Source organism: Hemiscyllium ocellatum, chromosome 25 (assembly GCF_020745735.1).
Source record: "Hemiscyllium ocellatum isolate sHemOce1 chromosome 25, sHemOce1.pat.X.cur, whole genome shotgun sequence".
In the NCBI taxonomy this organism is placed as follows: domain Eukaryota; kingdom Metazoa; phylum Chordata; class Chondrichthyes; order Orectolobiformes; family Hemiscylliidae; genus Hemiscyllium; species Hemiscyllium ocellatum.
Window position 1 is genome coordinate 55,202,657 of NC_083425.1, and position 16,435 is coordinate 55,219,091.

A 16,435-nucleotide genomic window follows, 5' to 3' on the forward strand; every position below is an offset into this window, starting at 1 on the left:
CACACACACTGGACCCAGCCAGTGAAACAACAGTTCCTTAATGAGGGCTGAATTACACCTGAAACACACTGACTGCGTAGAGCAGGAAGTTTAGAAATCAGTCCTCAATAAAAAAGGAATACCTGATCACACAGCATTGCCCTTTGATGTGAAGGGCACTGCTTGTCACAGGCCACTCGGTGTTTTCCTATTTTTCTGGTGGTGGAAATTAAATAAAGATTTGTGTACTTTGTGTCTCTCACTGTGTCTCACACCTACACACACACACCATGGGTGCTGGGGAACAAAATAAGCACTACCACAGTTAGGCGGTAGTGCGGGGGTTAATAAAAAAAAGGTGAAGTCTTTGATGTGAAGGGCACTAAAAAAATGTAAAAAAGGAATACCAGTTAACAAAAGGGGCTTTGTAAACTAGCTAGTTTAGGAATCAGGTTCTCCTCCTCCTCCTCCAAAAAAAAAGCCAAAACCAACAACAGCAGTAACACACTGACTGTGGCCCAGCCAGCCCAGAGTCAGTCCCCTCCCTGACACACATGGAGAGTCCTTGACACTGATCCAGCTCCCTCAGAGCCAGCTGTCAGAGGGAGCAGAACTCCTGACAGCCCTGTTTATTTTTTTCCCCTTTTTATCCCCCACACTACCACCTAACTGCGGTAGTGCTTATTTTTTCCCCAGCACCCATGGTGTGGTGCAGGTGTGAGACACAGTGAAAGACACGAGGCGCACAAATCTTTATTTGGTTTCCACCACCAGGAAGAAAGGAAGCACCCGAGTGGCCAGTGACAAGCAGTGCCCTTCACATCAAATAGAGTTGGAGGGGGAAATGATGCACTCCACTTCCTGCAGCGCCACCTCTCCCTGAACAACTCCAGGGTGTTGGTGGACACCGCATGCTCCTTCTCCAAGGACACCCGGGCCCTAAGGTAACCGCGGAAGAGGGGCAGGTAGTCAGCCCTCACGACCCCCTCCACGGCCCGCTGCCTGGACCTGTTTATGGCCAGTTTGGTCAGGCCCACGAGGAGGTCTTCAGACCTGCCCTCCCTTCTCCCCACCGGGTGCCCGAAGATCAGGAGCGTGGGACTGAAGTGCAACCAAAAGCAGAGGAGGAGGAGGTTTTTAAGAAAAGCAAAGAGGGAGTACAAATGCCCACACCCAATATACACATGGTCCACGGACTCCACAGCACCACAGAACAAGCAGTTGGGCTGGGAGTCCGTGAACCACTGCAGTCTGCGGTTACAGGGGACTGCTGCATGCAACACCCTCCACCCCAGATCTGACAGAAAAGGGGGAGAACTCCCGCATAGAGGGCCTTCCACTGGGGATCCTTCGGCACGTCAAGGCGTGTCCAGATGGTGGATGAGGGAGAAGAGGTGGACGGTGTGCAGCAGCAGGGCCTGCCTTTTTACATCCTTAAAAAAAAAGGGACAAGATTAAAATTTCAGGGACGGCTCAGGTTGTGGGGCACAGGCTCCCGCGGGAAGTACGGGACCTTGGGGCCAATGTGAAATTCCATCCGGGCTGGGGTGAGCGCGGACGGGATCCCACCGCACACCTGAGCGTCCAACTGGTGCACTACATCGGGTCCAAGCACCGCAGTTTTAAGGTGTCGGATGGCGGTGGCTACGTACCGGACATCTACCGCTGCCCCGCTCGCTATGTCTTGCGGCAACGTCCAGCCCTGGCCCCAGGCACCCAGCATGTCCCCGACCCTGGTCACCCTCGCCGCCACGGCCCTCCCCTCCGACAGCCGCTCGAACCCGCGAGCACGGAGGTGCGGGTTCCTGAGCAACGGCTCCCTGACGACAGCCGCTACTCCTGCCGGAGGGTAGGCGTGACGCGATTCGACCATGTTCCAGACAGTGATCAGGTCCTAGTAAAAGACAGGCAGCACCTTGAGGGCGACCTCCAAACCGTCACGGTCGACGAACAGGAGCTGCGTGTCGTAGTTGAGGTTACGCACCTGGTGGAAGAAAATACATCGCCAGGTCGCACCACCTAGGAGGAGGCTCGACGTAAAGGTATCGCTGCAAGGTCTGAAGGCGGAATGTCACGACCTGGGTGCGGACGCACACCAGCGACTGACCGCCCTCCTCAATAGGGGGACTCAGCACCTGCGCAGCGACCCAATGCATCTTTTTGTCCCAGAAGAAGTCGACCAACGTTCTCTGGATGTCAGCGACAAAGCCAGGAGGAGGGACCAAAGTGACCAGCCGGTACCACAGCATGGCGGCCACCAGCTGGTTTATGACCAGCACTCGGCTCCTGTAAGACAGCACTCGGAGCAGTCCTGTCCAGCGGCCTAGGCGAGCCGAGACTTTGGCCTCCAGCTCCTGCCAGTTGGCCGGCCAGGATTCCTCGGTCGGGCTGAGGTAGACCCCCAGGTAGAGGAGATGGGTGGTCCTCCAGCTGAACCCCCGAAACTCCACCGGCAGAGATTCCACCTGCCACGGACCCACCAGTAGCCCGGAACATTTGGCCCAGTTGATCCTGGCGGAAGGCGCTGCCGAGTACACGGCCTGGCACTCGCGCATCCTCCCCAGGTCAGCCGGGTTGGTGAAAGTGAGGAGCACGTCGTCGGCGTAGGCCGAGAGGACCACCCCCGTGCCCACGCCGTGCAGAACCAGCCCCGACAACCTCCTCCGCAAGAGGCGCAGGAAAGGCTCCACGCACAGGGAATACAGCTGGCCGGACAGGGGGCAGCCTTGACACACTCCTCTCCCGAAGCGAAGGGGCGCAGTCAGGGACCAATTAACTTTAACCAGACACTCTGCAGCGGCGTACAAAAGTCGGATCCGGGCAACGAACTGTGTCCCGAACCCGAATGCCTGCAGAGTCCCGAGCAAGTACTCGTGATCGACCCTGTCGAACGCCTTCTCCTGATCGAGAGACAGGAAGGTGCTCGGCAGACCAGCCCGTCGACAGAAATGGATCAGGTCCTGGACCAGGTGGACGTTGTCGTGTATCCTCCGGCCCAGGACCATGTAGGACTGGTCCGGGTGGATCATGTGGGCCAGCACGGAAGCCAGGCGAGAAGACAACACCCTGGCGAAGATTTTGTAGTCCGTGCTGAGGAGGGAGACCGGACGCCAGTTCTTCAAAGAACGAAGGTCCCCCTTCTTTGGCAGCTGGACGATGACCGCCCTGCACCAAGAAAGGGGCAGCTCTCCGGCATTTAGACACTCCCTGTGCGTAGTCACTCCCCAGGACGTCCCAGAACACCCTGAAGAACTCCACAGTCAGCCCATCCAGCCCCGGGGATTTGCCCCTCGAGAGCCAGTCGAGGGCGCCGGTCAGCTCCTCTAAGGTGACGGGAGTGTCGAGCCTTCCGGCGTCCTCCAGGCTGAGCTGCGGCAGGTCCTCCCACAGAACTCCGAGCATCCTCGTTGGACGGATCCGGAGAGAACAGAGCCGTGTAATAGGATCGGACGTGGGCCCTGATACCCTCCGGATCCGAGATGAGGGACCCGTCGTCAGCCAGCAGCACAAGGAGCTGCTGACGGGTGCCACGCCTTTTTTCCAGCGAGTAGAAGAAGGGGGAGCCGCGGTCCAGGTCCTGGAGGAGCTGGAGCCGCGACCTCACGTACGCGCCCCGAGCCCCGACGAGCTGCAGGTCCCGGAGCGCGGCCTTCTTCTCTTCGTACACCCTGCGCAGGGCCGGGTCCGCGTCGGGCTGACCGAGGCGTGACTCCAGGTCGAGCATCTCCCTCTCCAACTCCCCGATCCTGGATTTCCGCCTCTTCGTCGACCCCCTCGCATACTCCTGACAGAAGACGCGGACGTGAGCCTTGCCCACGTCCCACCATAGCCTCAGGGAGGGGAAGCTTCCCCGCTTCCTTCTCCAGCCGGCCCAGAAACGACGAAACGAGTCCCGGAACCGCTCGTCCTCCAGCAGCAGGTTGTTAAAGTGCCAGTACGCGGAGCCCAACCTGGCGCCGAACGGAAGGAGTTCCGCCCACACCAGGTGATGGTCCGTGCACGACACCTGCCGCGTGGAGGCCTTCGGAAAGCAGGAGGCGTACGCCCGCGAAACGTACAGGCGGTCGATTCTGGACGCTCCGACCCCAGGCCTCACGAAGGTGAAGGCGATGGAGTCAGGATGGAGATTCCGCCAGACGTCCACCAGGTCTAAGGACTTGACCAAGTCCCCCAACCTCCTCCCCGACGTCGAACTCGTGTGGGCACCGCCGTGGTCCCTGTCCTCGAGGACGCAGTTAAAATCTCCCCCGAGGACGACGCACTGGTTCTCGTCGATGGAAGCAAGGTGAGCGGACACTTCTTCGAAGAAGCTCGCTTGCCTCGGCCCAGCCAGAGGAGCGTAGACGTTCACCAAGTGAAGCACCGCGCCCCCCAGCCGAACCGTCAGGCGAAGCAAACGGCCTGGCACTGGCTCCCTGACCTCCAAGATCTCCAGCTGAAAATGCGGGGGCCAACAGGATAGCCACCCCGCCAGATCTGCGGGTGAGGCGACTCATGTAGACCCCCCCCTCTCGCCACTCCAGGAGCCAGGTGGCTTTGTCTCCCGGGGTAGTGTGGGTTTCTTGCAGGAAGCACACCGCATACCTCCCGTCCCGAAGGATCGAGAGGGTCTGGAATCTGCGCTGTGACTCCCTGCTGCCGTTGATGGAGACAACTATAGCCAGCCTCAACATGTTGGAAGCAGAGTGCAACCACCACCAGTACACACAGTTAAACTATATACACATTTACTGGGAGGACGAGAGAGGGGCACAGAAGTCCCTCGCCCTCACCAGGAGTGCTCCCAGGAAGTTCCTGACTCGCTTTCGCTCATTCACGTCAAGCCCGGGCGCCTGGCGCGCAGCATGGGCCGACCAGTACACCCTTTCGAAGGAGCTCCAGTGGTCGAGCGCCAGTTGGGCTCTATCCCGGCGACTCCGAGTTTCTTCGACAAATTCCCGGAGTTCCTCGAGGGGGATGAGGGGGAGATCGGTGGGGGGCACCTGGGACTCGAAAATCTCGCTGGAGACTGACTCCGCGTCGTCCCCGGTGTCCGCCACCGATCCAGAACCCTCCTCTGGGAGGTCACCCTCAGTCACCGACCCCTCCCCCACCAAGAGGATGGGGGCTGGTCTGGCACCGCCAACTGGCCTCAAACCTCCAGTGACCCCACCCCCAGGGTCACCGGCGGTACCTTCCTCGGCGCACCCCTTCCTGGAACACCCCGAGTTCAGGTCGTCAGGCGGCAGAGGCTCAGGGCCCCGCTCCTCTCCCAACACCGGGACGCCCGGCTCCTCGGGGAAAAGGTCCTCCCCCAGGGCCAAGGCCCACGGAAAAACACAGTCTGGGAGGGAGGAGCGAGGATAACACCTTCCTCCCCTCCACCGCTTGACGACCCAGCAGTGAATAAAAGACTGTCATCTGCACTATGGCCCGTGTTGTTATTAAAATCCTCCCCAGGGGCTGGAGGAGTTATGGCGGTGGAAGGCCCGGCTGTCGCCCCTGGGGGTTTGGGCAGGTCGGGCCATGGTGCAGGACAGTGGGGAGACACCGTCAGCTCATCCCCTGGAGAGGGGCAGCGCCGCCAGCGCGCTGATGGGATATCTCCCCCTTTTCCCAAGGGCCAGCACCTCTTCCCCAGAGCGGCAGGGGGGAATTTATGGGTCTTCCCCTCCCCGCCCGCCTTGGTGGTCATGGGGCCCGAGGTCCCTCCCACCAGCCTTTCCCGGAATACGATTGGCTGGGGGAAGGCAGGGGGCGTGGCCAGGGTGGGGAGGGTCAGCCGTGTCACTTCCTGCCCTGCCCCTGGTTTATCAGGTGATGGCGGGCAGGGGCCCAGTTCCCTCTCTGGGGCGTAGAAAAGCAGTCGCTGAAGGAGGTAGGGCAGCGGTGGTTCCGTGCCATGCGGATAATGAGGGCCCAGGGGTTTCTGTAACGGGGTGGGACCGGGGTCAGTGGGGCCAGGTTCGGGTTCGGGGGTCAGGGTTCCCGCGCCGGGGCGACGCTGGCACGGCCACAGGGGTATTGTCGTGCCGGGGCGGGTCGTGGGTTACGTGGAGGGGATAGGGTGGTCTCCCCGTGGGCGGGCTTGACGCGTTGCGTCTTCCTGGCGCCTTCTGTCCGGTCGGACGCTCATCCCCCCTCCCTGCCAGAGGCTGAGGTATTGGGAGCCTCCGGTTTAGCCCCCCGGTGCCGGGGCTTGTGGTGTTGACTTTGGGGGAGGGGAAGTGGGTGCGGCGGCGCCACCCGCAGCCGTTGGTGTGGGTTGGGGAGCCATCTGGGTGGGGCAGTTCTTCCTAATATGCCCCACCTCGTGGCACAGGTGGCACCGCCCGCCGTCCACCGTCCAGAAGGTGCGGTAGGCCGCGCCCTCGTGGAGGACAGTGAACGAGCCCTCCGTGACCTCCTCCCGGGCCAGGCAAATAAACACCTGGCGTCGGAAGGAGTATACGTGACGGAGGGCAGGGTCCTTAAGACCGAGCAGGAGCGGTTGAACACCTGACCGGATCTCCCCCAAGGTGTTGAGGTGGGGAAGAAGGAGCTCACTGGCAATGAAGGGCGGGACGTTGGAGATCACAACCCTCTGGGCCGTGACCTCCAAAGGGTCAACAGGTAAATGTGTCCCGCCCACAGTGAGCCCCCTCTCCACGGCCAGGTGGACCGCCTGCTCGGTCTTAAGGAAGAACATGGCCTTCCCGTACATGCGGGCCGCAGCGACAATGGCCAGTGGGCTGACCACACTAGCCATGGCCTTACTGCAGGTCTCGATGGTCATGTTGGGATGGGGATAGGCCTTTACCCCCAGGCGTTTGGTCAGGTGCCTGAAGGGGGATGCGGTTGCGGCCGGGGTTGGGACAGCCGAGCCTAAGGCAGCGGCTACCCCGGCGTAGGCCTGGCTGGGTCCTGCGACCTTCGGGCTCGCCATACTCCGTCAGCCCCTGGCAGCAGCGGTGGAGGTGGGCCTCTGGCAGTAGTAGCAGCGGAGTTCTTGGGGAGGCACCCGAGGCTAGTCACCCAAGGTGAGTCCCAGGCAGCGGTGATGGAGGCAGGCCTCAGGCAAGTCTTCGGCAGGCCCTCGGTTGCAGTGTTGGGGGCAGGCCTGTTGGGGAGGGTCCCCAAGACAAGTCCCAGGCAGCCCCAAAATTGAGTCCTGGGCAGCAGCAGTGGAGGTGGGCCTCGGGTCACAGCAGTGGTGGAGGTTTGATTAGACTGAGTGTGGAAACAGGCCCTTCGGCCCAACAAGTCCACACCGACCCGCCGAAGCGCAACCCACCCGTACCCCTACATTTACCCCTTACCTAACACTACGGGCAATTTAGCATGGCACATCTTTGGACTGTGGGAGGAAACCGGAGCACCCGGAGGAAACCCACGCAGACACGGGGAGAACGTGCAAACTCCACACAGTCAGTCGCCTGAGTCGGGAATTGAACCCGGGTCTCAGGCGCTGTGAGGCAGCAGTGCTAACCACTGTGCCACCGTGCCGCCCACTACCACTGTGCCACCGTGCTGCTCACACCACTGTGCCACCGTGCTGCCCACAGGTTGTGGGGAATGGCCTCAGGCGAGTCCCAGGCTGCGGTGGTGTAGGCAGGCCTCAGGCGACAGCAGTTGAGACAGGCCTCTGTCGAGTCCCAGGCAGGCCCTCGGTCTCGGCGGTGCAGGCAGGCCTGTTGGGGAGGGACTCCCAGGCAGTGGCGGTGGAGGTAGGCCTCAGGTTGCACCAGTGGAGGAGGTTGTGGGGAGTGGCCTCAGGCGAGCCCCAGGCTGCAGTGGTGGAGGCAGGCCTCAGGCAAGTCCTTGGCAGGCCTGTTGGGGAGGGTCCCCAAGACAAGTCCCAGGCAGCCCCAAAATTGAGTCTTGGGCAGCAGCGGTGGAGGTGGGCCTCGGGTCGCAGCAGTGGTGGAGGTTGTGGGGAGTGGCCTCAGGCGAGCCCCAGGCTGCGGTGGTGGAGGCAGGCCTCAGGCGACAGCAGTTGAGACAGGCCTCTGTCGAGTCCCAGGCAGGCCCTCGGTTGGGGAGTGGCCTCAGGCGAGTCCCAGGCTGCGGTGGTGGAGGCAGGCCTCAGGCGACAGCAGTTGAGACAAGCCTCTCTGGAGTCCCAGGCAGGCCCTCGGTCTCGGTGGTGCAGGCAGACCTGTTGGGGAGGGACTCCCAGGCAGCGGTGGTGGAGGTAGGCCTCAGGTCGCACCAGTGGAGGAGGTTGTGGGAATGGGCCTCAGGCAAGTCCCAGGCAGCGCTGATGGAGGCAGGCCCAGGCGGGGTCCCAGAGACCAGCAGTGGAAGTGGGCCCCAGGTCAGCTCAAACGCTGACTTGACCTGGGCGAGGCCCAGGCTGAAGCTCCAAAACTAGGCCCGGGGCTCCAAGCTCTCACCTCCTTCCACCTCCTCCTTCTTCTTTCTTCCTTTCTTCTCCTTCCTTCCTTTCTCTCTCTCTCTCTCTCGAAATGTGGGGCAGCTAGTCCAGGGATAGTCCCCTTCCCCTCTGACACCTTCGAGCAAGAGAGTCCTTGCACAGGTGCACACCCTCTCACTGATCCAGCACTCAAATCTAGGGAAAACACCTGAGTGGTCCAGTGACAAAGCAGTGCCATTCACATCAAAGGGCAATGCTGTGTGATCAAAACAGTGAAGGGGAGGGCAGGGATTAAATCAAAATAGAGTTGGAGGGGGAAAATGATGCACTCCATTCCCTGCAGTGCCCACCTCTCCATGAACAACTCCAGGGTGTTGGTGGACACCGCGTGCTCCCTCTCCAAGGACACCCGGGCCCTAATGTAACCGCGGAAGAGGGGCAGGCAGTCAGCCCGAACGACCCCCTCCACAGACCGCTGCCTGGACCTGTTTATGGCCAGTTTAACGCTCCTGTTTTTTTTCTGTTAGCTAGGGCTCTCTGATTGGATGAGATTAACAGTCCCAAGTTAGAAAACCTAACCTGGGAAGTCTGCCTACTAACCCTCATGACTTTGATGGATAAGTGATTCCAATGTACAAACTTAAATGGTGACTCTGAATTTGTCAAAGAAATAATAAGTACCACAGTAACTTAGAATCAAAGAATCCCTGTGGAAGCAGGCCATCAAGTTCACCCCCACCCTTCCAAGTCCATCCACCTGGATCCACCCTATCCCTGTAGCCCTCCATTTCCCTTGCCTAACCCGCTAAGCCTGCACATCTGTGGATACCATTGGCAATGCAACATGGCCAACCCACCTCACCTGCACATAGAGTCATAAGAGATGTACAGCATGGAAACAGACCCTTCGGTCCAACGCGTCCATGCCAACCAGATATCCCAACCCAATCTCCCACTTGCCAGAATCTGGCCCATATCCCTCCAAACCCTTCCTATTCATATACCGATCCAAATGCCTCCACCACTTCCTCTGGCAGCCCATTCCATACATGTACCACCCTCTGTGAAAAAGTTGCCCCTTAGATCCCTTTTATATATTTCCCCTCTCAACATAAACTTATGCCCTCTAGTTCTGGAATCCTGACCCCAGGGAAAAGACTTTGTCTATTTACCCTATCCAGGCCCTCAATTTTGTAAACCTCAGTAAGGTCACCCCTCAGCCTCTGATGCTCCAGCGATGTCAGGCTCACTGGTCTATAGTTCCCTGGCTTCTCCTTACCACCCTCCTTAAAGGTGGCACCACTTTAGCTAACCTCCAGTCTTCCGATACCTCACCTGTGACTATCGATGATACAAATATCTCAGCAAGAGGCCCAGCAATCACTTCCCTAGCTTCCCACAGAGTTCTAATGTACAGTTGATCAGGTCCTGGGGATTTATCCACCTTTTGCGTTTCAAGACATCCAGCACTTCCTCCTCTGTAATATGGACATTTTGCAAGATGTTACCATTTATTTTTACAGTCTATATCTTCCATATCCTGTTCCACATTAAATACTGATGCAAAATACTCGTTTAGTATCTCCCCAATTTTCTGAGGTTCCACACAAAGGCCGCCTTGTTGATCTTTGAGGGGCCCTATTCTCTCCCTAGTTACCCTTTTGTCCTTAATGCATTTGTAAAAACCCTTCAGATTCTCTTTAATTCTATTTGCCAAAGTTATTTCATGTCCCCTTTTTGCCCTCCTGATATCGCCTAGAAGAGCTGTTATACTCTAAGGATTCACTCGATCTATGCTTACATATGCTTCCTCCTTTTTCTTAACCAAACCCTCAATTTCTTTAGTCATTCAGCATTCCCTATACCTCCCAGCCTTTCCTTTCACCCTGACAGGAATATACTTTCTCTGGATTCTCGTTATCTCATTTCTGAAGGCTTCCCATTTTCTAGCTGTCCCTTTACCTGCGAACATCTGACCCCCATCAGCTTTTCAAAGTTCTTGCCTAATACTGTCAAAATTAGCCTTTCTCTAATTTAGAACTTCAACTTTTAGATCTGGTCTATCCTTTTTTGCCACTATTTTAAATCTAATAGAATTATGGTCGCTGGCCCCAAGTGCTCCCCCACTGACACCTCAATCACCTGCCCTGCCTTGCCTTATTTCCCAAGAGTAGGTCAGGTTTTGCACATTCTCTCGTAGGTACATCCACATACTGAATCAGAAACTTTTCTTGTACACACTTAAATTCCTCTCCATCGTGGGCGGCACAGTGGTTAGCACTGCTGCCTCGCAGTGCCAGAGACCCGGGTTCAATTCCCGACTCAGGCGAAGGGTTCAATTCCCGACTGTGTGGAGTTTGTACATCCATGTCTGCGTGGGTTTCCTCTGGTTTCCTCCCACAGTCCAAAGAAATGCAGGCCAGGTGAATTGGCCATGGGTAAATGTAGGAGAATAGGTGGGTTGCACTTGTTGGGCCAAGGGCCTATTTCCACACTAAGTAATCTAATCTAAATCCTTAAACTGGGACTTAACACAAGTGTTATGTTTGGAAAGGAAGGAAATTGGAGCAAATCCATGCAGACACAGGGAGAAGGCACTAACTCCACAGTCAATCACCAGAGGGTGATAACTAACCTGTCCCCCTGGGACTGTCAGGTAGCAGTGCCAAGTACTGTGCCACTGAGATGCCCAAACGTCTTAGGACTAGATGCATGCAATAAATATCAGCCCGGCTGGCAACACCCAAAAATTAATAAACAGAAGAGAGCAGACAGGTGTGCTGTCTCCAGTGTGTTCTGAATTTCTTGCAGCTCAGGATCATCCAGAAGAGGGTGCTAACAAATGAACAGGGAATAGGAGTAGGCTATTCAGCCCCTCGACCCTGCTCTGCTATTTAATCACATCATGGCTGATCTGATTGAAATCACAAGGCTGCTCCATTACCCATGGTTAAAAAAAAATGTGCTGACCTGAAACCTTTTATATCATTTTATCTTGAGGCAAATTGAATTTTCACAGTCGAACAATCCTCATCCAAGGTCTGTCGTGTTTGAGGCCTTCGTTAGAAGTCATTGACCTGTTGAGGTGTTGGTGAGATGTGATGGAGTGGAGCCTGGGGATATGTTGGTCAGTGCGATGGCATGGTGAGTGTCCCTTTAAGAGGCAGAGGGGGCGGGGCCCTGTCATAGGGGGCGGGGGCGGGGCCAGGGGCGGGGCCGGTGTGGCTCGGTTTCTGGATGTTTCTGTCCCTCAGTCCGGCGGAGAGATGGCGATTAACAGACCGGGGGAGCCCGGTAACCAGAGGTAACGAGATACAGCCCAAGAGGGGGAGGGGCTAGTGGGTGTGGTACCCGAGGGGTCGGCCTGGCCTGGGTAACGGTGACACTGTCGGCGGTTTGGGTTTAATCCCTGCACTGGCTGAGGTCACCATGAAGACCCTGCCTTCTCCTGTTCCCTCCCCCTCCCTCTGCCTCCCCCCCCCTCCCCCCCCCCCCCCTCTGCCCCTCCCCCCTCCCCCCTCGCCCCTCCCCCCCTCTGCCCCTCTGCCCCTCTGCCCCTCTGCCCCTCTGCCCCTCCCCCCCTCCCCCCTCTGCCCCTCCCCCCTCTGCCCCTCCCCCCTCTGCCCCTCCCCCCTCTGCCCCTCCCCCCTCTGCCCCTCCCCCCTCTGCCCCTCCCCCCTCTGCCCTCCCCCTCCTCCCTCTGCCCCCCCACCCCGCCCTCTCTCCCCTCTCCCCTCTGCTCCCCCCTCTGCCCCCTCTGCCCCCTCTGCCCCCTCTCCCCTCTCCTCCCCTCTCCCCCTTCTCCCTTCTCCCCTCTCCCCCTTCTCCCCTTCTCCCCCTCTCCCCCCCCCCCCCCCCCTCTCCCCCCCTCTCCCCCCCTCTCCCCCCCTCTCCCCCCCCTCCCCCCCCCCTCACCCCCCTCCCCCCTCTCTCCCCCCCCCCTCACCCCCCTCCCCCCTCTGCCCTGAGGTGTGTTGACCCTCCGGTGTAACTCTCCTGCAGTCCCCGCTGTGTGCTGTGCACCTCCCGCCCTGTGACAGTATGACATGAACCCCTGGCTGTGTTGTGGGATCTGTGCTCCCTGCTCACTCACCGTCCGCTCAGTGCAACAATCCCTGCAGACAGAGTGCACTTAATTGTGTGGAAGAACAGGGCGACCTTGGAATATGGGTAAGCTAGTGTACAGGAAGGTTGTCTTCATAAACTGAAACTAGATTGTAAAGGTGTTTATGTAAAATTATGTTAGACTGAGGGGGTCATCTAACTCAGTTGAATTAAATTGAATTTATTGTCATGGGTCATAGGCAAAGGGCTGATACACATGTGAGCCTAAGGCATAGTGAAAAGCTTTGTCTTGTGAGCAATACAGGCCGATCCCAGAGTTAAGTTGCATAGATGGTAAATAAAAGGTAAACAGTGGCAAAAACAAAAATGCAAGTACAGGCAAATGTTAAGAGTTTGAATTTATTCAGAATTCCAACAACAGCAGGGGAGAGCCTGTTTCAAAACTGGTTGGTGCGTGTTCAGTCTTCTGTACCTTCTCCCGGTACGGCAGGGTTGCTCAGTATTGTGGTTCTGTTCGCCGCCTCACAGCACCGGGGTCCCAGGTTCAATTCCAACCTCAGGCAACTGTCTGTGTGGAGTTTGCACATTCTTCCCCTCCGGGTGCTCTGGTTTCCTCTCCATCCAAAGATGTGCAGGTCAGGTGAATTGGCCATGCTAAATTGCCCATGGTGTTAGGTGCATAAGTCAGAGGGAAAAGGGGTTTGGGTGGCTTACTCTTCAGAGGGTCAGTGTGGACTTGTTGGGCCGAAGCACCTGTTTCCACACTATAGGGAATCTAATCTAATAGAGGTTGTAGAAAAGACAGTGGGATGGATCTTTATGAATGCTGGCAGCCTTTCCTTGACAGTGGGCCTGGTAAAGGGATTCTATAGCTGGGCGGTCGACTGAATGTGATGCCAACTGGTTCAATCACCATGTTCTTGAGGGCAACAAGGGATGGACATAAATGGTAACCAGTGAATAAAATTCCACAAGTGAATAAGATTCTTGTGCCAACTGAGGTTACCATGAGGACGTTCCTTGTCAAACTGTTGCTGTCACCTGTGGTATGATATCTGGTAAGACTGACTTTATGCTAGATTTGTTAAACCAGAGCGCTCAAATTGTGCACATTTGGTCACTTTTCTATAGGAAGGATGTGATTGCATTGGAGAAGATGCAGAGGAGAATTAGAAGAATATTCAGATATGGAGATGCTGGTGTTAGCTTGGGGTGGACAAAGCTGGAAGTCTCTCAAGACAAGATTATAGTTTAACAGGTTTATTTGAAATCACAAGCTTGTGGAGTGCTGCTGCTTTGTCAGGTGAAGTCACTTCACCTGATGAAAGAGCAGCACTCTGACTTCTGACTTTGAGAATCTTGTCAATATTGGAAAGTTTTAACTGACACAGCAGTGAACCTGTACAGTTGTTGCCTTTGCTGTTTGAACTCATGTATTGCTGGACATTGGAGTGCATCTGGGAAAATGAACAAACAGTGAAATTCACAACTGATCTTGGAGGAACCTGTTTGGGAGGGGTTACAGCACAGAAACAGATACTTAAATAGTTTTAAGTGTGGCCTTGCAGTAAGTCTGCAATAGTGAGTAGGGTGGGTTATTTCTTGATTATATGTTTCATTGAACTATGTCTCTTGATTAAATTTAAAAATATAAGCTACAAGTATTAAATTAGCCTGGAGCAATGTTTTGTAGAGGAATAAGACAGAACTATTTTCTGGGTCTGCAGATTGGAAGAAGCAAAAATGGCCCATGGTAGAGTGATATGCTCCTCTTGTCGATGTGGGAGTTTAGGGCGAGTTTACGTGTTATTGAGGAATATATCTGCAATAAATGCTGTTGGTTGCAAATCCTGTCAGATTGAATGGATAGGTTGGAATGACAGTTGGAGGCAATGAGGAATTTACAAGAGCAAGGGGAATGATGGATGGCAGTTATAAGAAGGGAAAGTCTCAGATACAGTCACATAGATGGGTTAACTCCAGGAAAGGTAAGAGGTAGGCAGGTAGTGCAAGAGCCTTCTGTGGCTATTTCCATTTCAAACAAGTATGCTGTTTTGGAAAATATAGAGGTGATGGACTCTCGGGAACGTAGCATGAACAGCCAAGTTTCTGGTATTGAGGCTGGCTCTAACTCAATGAAGGTATGTCAGGTTCCAAGAGATCGATTGTGTTAGGGGACTGTCTAGTCTGAGGCACAGACAGATGTTTCTGTGGCCAGCAGCGAAAAATCAGAATGGTGTGTCACCTCCCTGATGTGAAGATTAAGGATGTCTGAGAGGATGCAGAATGTTCTCACGGGAGAGGGGTCAGTAGGAGGTCATTGTAGGCAAATGTGAGGACTGCAGATGCTGGAGATCAGAGTCTAGGTTAGAATGGTGCTGGAAAAACACAGCTGGTCAGGCAGCATCCAAGGAGCAGGAAAATTGACGTTTTGGGTAAAAGCCCTTTGTCAGGATTCAGGGAGACAGTGAAGAAAGAGGTCAATCTGAGATTGGTGCAGTTGAGAAAAGAAGTGAATCAAACAGTCAGGGCAGGCAGGGCCAAAGCAGAGAACAAGGTAAGACTGAAATTAAACTGCATTTATTTCAGTGCAAGAAGCCTAACAGAGAAGGCAGATGAATTCAGGGCCAGTTAGGAACATGGGACTGGGATATCATAGCAATTACAGAAATGTGGCTCAGGGATGGACAGGACTGGCAGCTTAATGTCCCAGGATACAAATGCTACAGGAAGGATAGAAAAGGAGACGAGAGGAGGGGGAGTGGGGTTTTTGATAAGGAATAGCATTACAGCTGTGCTGGGGGAGAATATTCCAGGAAATACATCCAGGGAAGGTATTTGGGTTGAACTGAGAAATAAGAAAGTGATGGTCACATTATTGGGATTGTATTATAGACCCTGTAATAGAGTGAAATTGAGAAATAGATTTGTAAGGAGATCCCAGTTATCTGTCAGAATAATAAGGTGGTTATGGTAGGGAACTTTAACTTTCCCAACATTGACTGGGACTGCTATAATGTTAAGGGTTTAGATGGAGAGGAATTTGTTAAGCATGTACAAGAAAGTTTTCTGATTCAGTATGTGGACATATCTAATAGAGAAGGTAAAACACCTGACCTACTCTTTGGAAATAAGGCAGGGCATGTGACTGAGGTGTCAGTGGGGGAGCACTTTGAGGCCAACGACCATAATTCTTAGTTTTAAATTAGGTGATGGTAAAGGATAGACCAGAAATAAAAGTTGAAGTTCTAAATTGGAGAAAGACCAATTTTAACGGTATTAGGCAAGAACGTTCAAAAGCTGATTGGGGGCAGATCTTTACAGATAAAGGGACGGCTGGAAAATGGGAAGCCTTCAGAAATGAGATAACAAGAGTCCAGAGACAGTATATTCCTGTTGAGATGAGAGGAATGAATGGCTGATAGGCATAGGGAATGCCGGAATACTTAAGAGGGAAATCAGGAGGGCAAAATAGGGACAAGAGTTAGCTTTGGCAAATAGAGCGAGGAGAATCCAAATACATTAAGGACAAAAGGGTAGTTAGGGAGTGAATAGGGCTCCTCAAAGATCAGCAAGACGGCCTTTGTGTGGAGCCACAGGAGATGGCAGACATACTAAATGAGTATTTTGCATTGGTGTTTACTGTGGAAAAGGACATGGAAGACATAGAAGGTAGAGAAATAGATGGTGACATCTTGAAAAATGTCCATATTGCAGAGAAGGAAGTGCTGGATGTCTTGCAATGCATTAAAGTGGATAAATTCTCAGGACCTGATCAGGTGTACTCTAGAACTCTGTGGGAAGCTAGGGAAGTGATTGCTGGGCCCCTTGCTGAGATATTTGTATCATCGATTGTCACAGGTGAGGCTCTGGAAGACTGGAGATGGCTAACGTGTTGTCACTGTTTAAGAAGGGTGGTAAGGAGAAGCCAGGGAACTATAGACCTGTGAGCCTGACGTTGATGGTGGGCAAGTTATTGGAGGGAATCCTGAGGGACAAGATGTATGTGTATTTGGTAAGGCAAGGACTGATTAGGGATAGTCAACATGCTTTATA

The 16,435-nt window shown here is 54.8% G+C and overlaps 1 protein-coding gene across 3 annotated transcripts in view; it reads left to right on the top strand.

The window, feature by feature from the left end:
- The first annotated feature begins 11,527 nt into the window (after positions 1–11,527).
- LOC132827698 (WW domain-binding protein 2-like) overlaps positions 11,528–16,435 on the top strand; it is a 50,045-nt gene continuing 45,137 nt past the window's right edge. For 2 of the 3 annotated variants that reach the window (XM_060844375.1, XM_060844373.1), the window contains exon 1: positions 11,528–11,618. In XM_060844375.1, the coding sequence (XP_060700358.1) occupies positions 11,581–11,618 (38 nt within the window). In that variant the 5' untranslated portion in view covers positions 11,528–11,580. Of the gene's footprint in view, positions 11,619–12,316; positions 12,485–16,435 lie in introns of all 3 variants that reach the window. The other variant, XM_060844374.1, reaches the window with a different exon arrangement.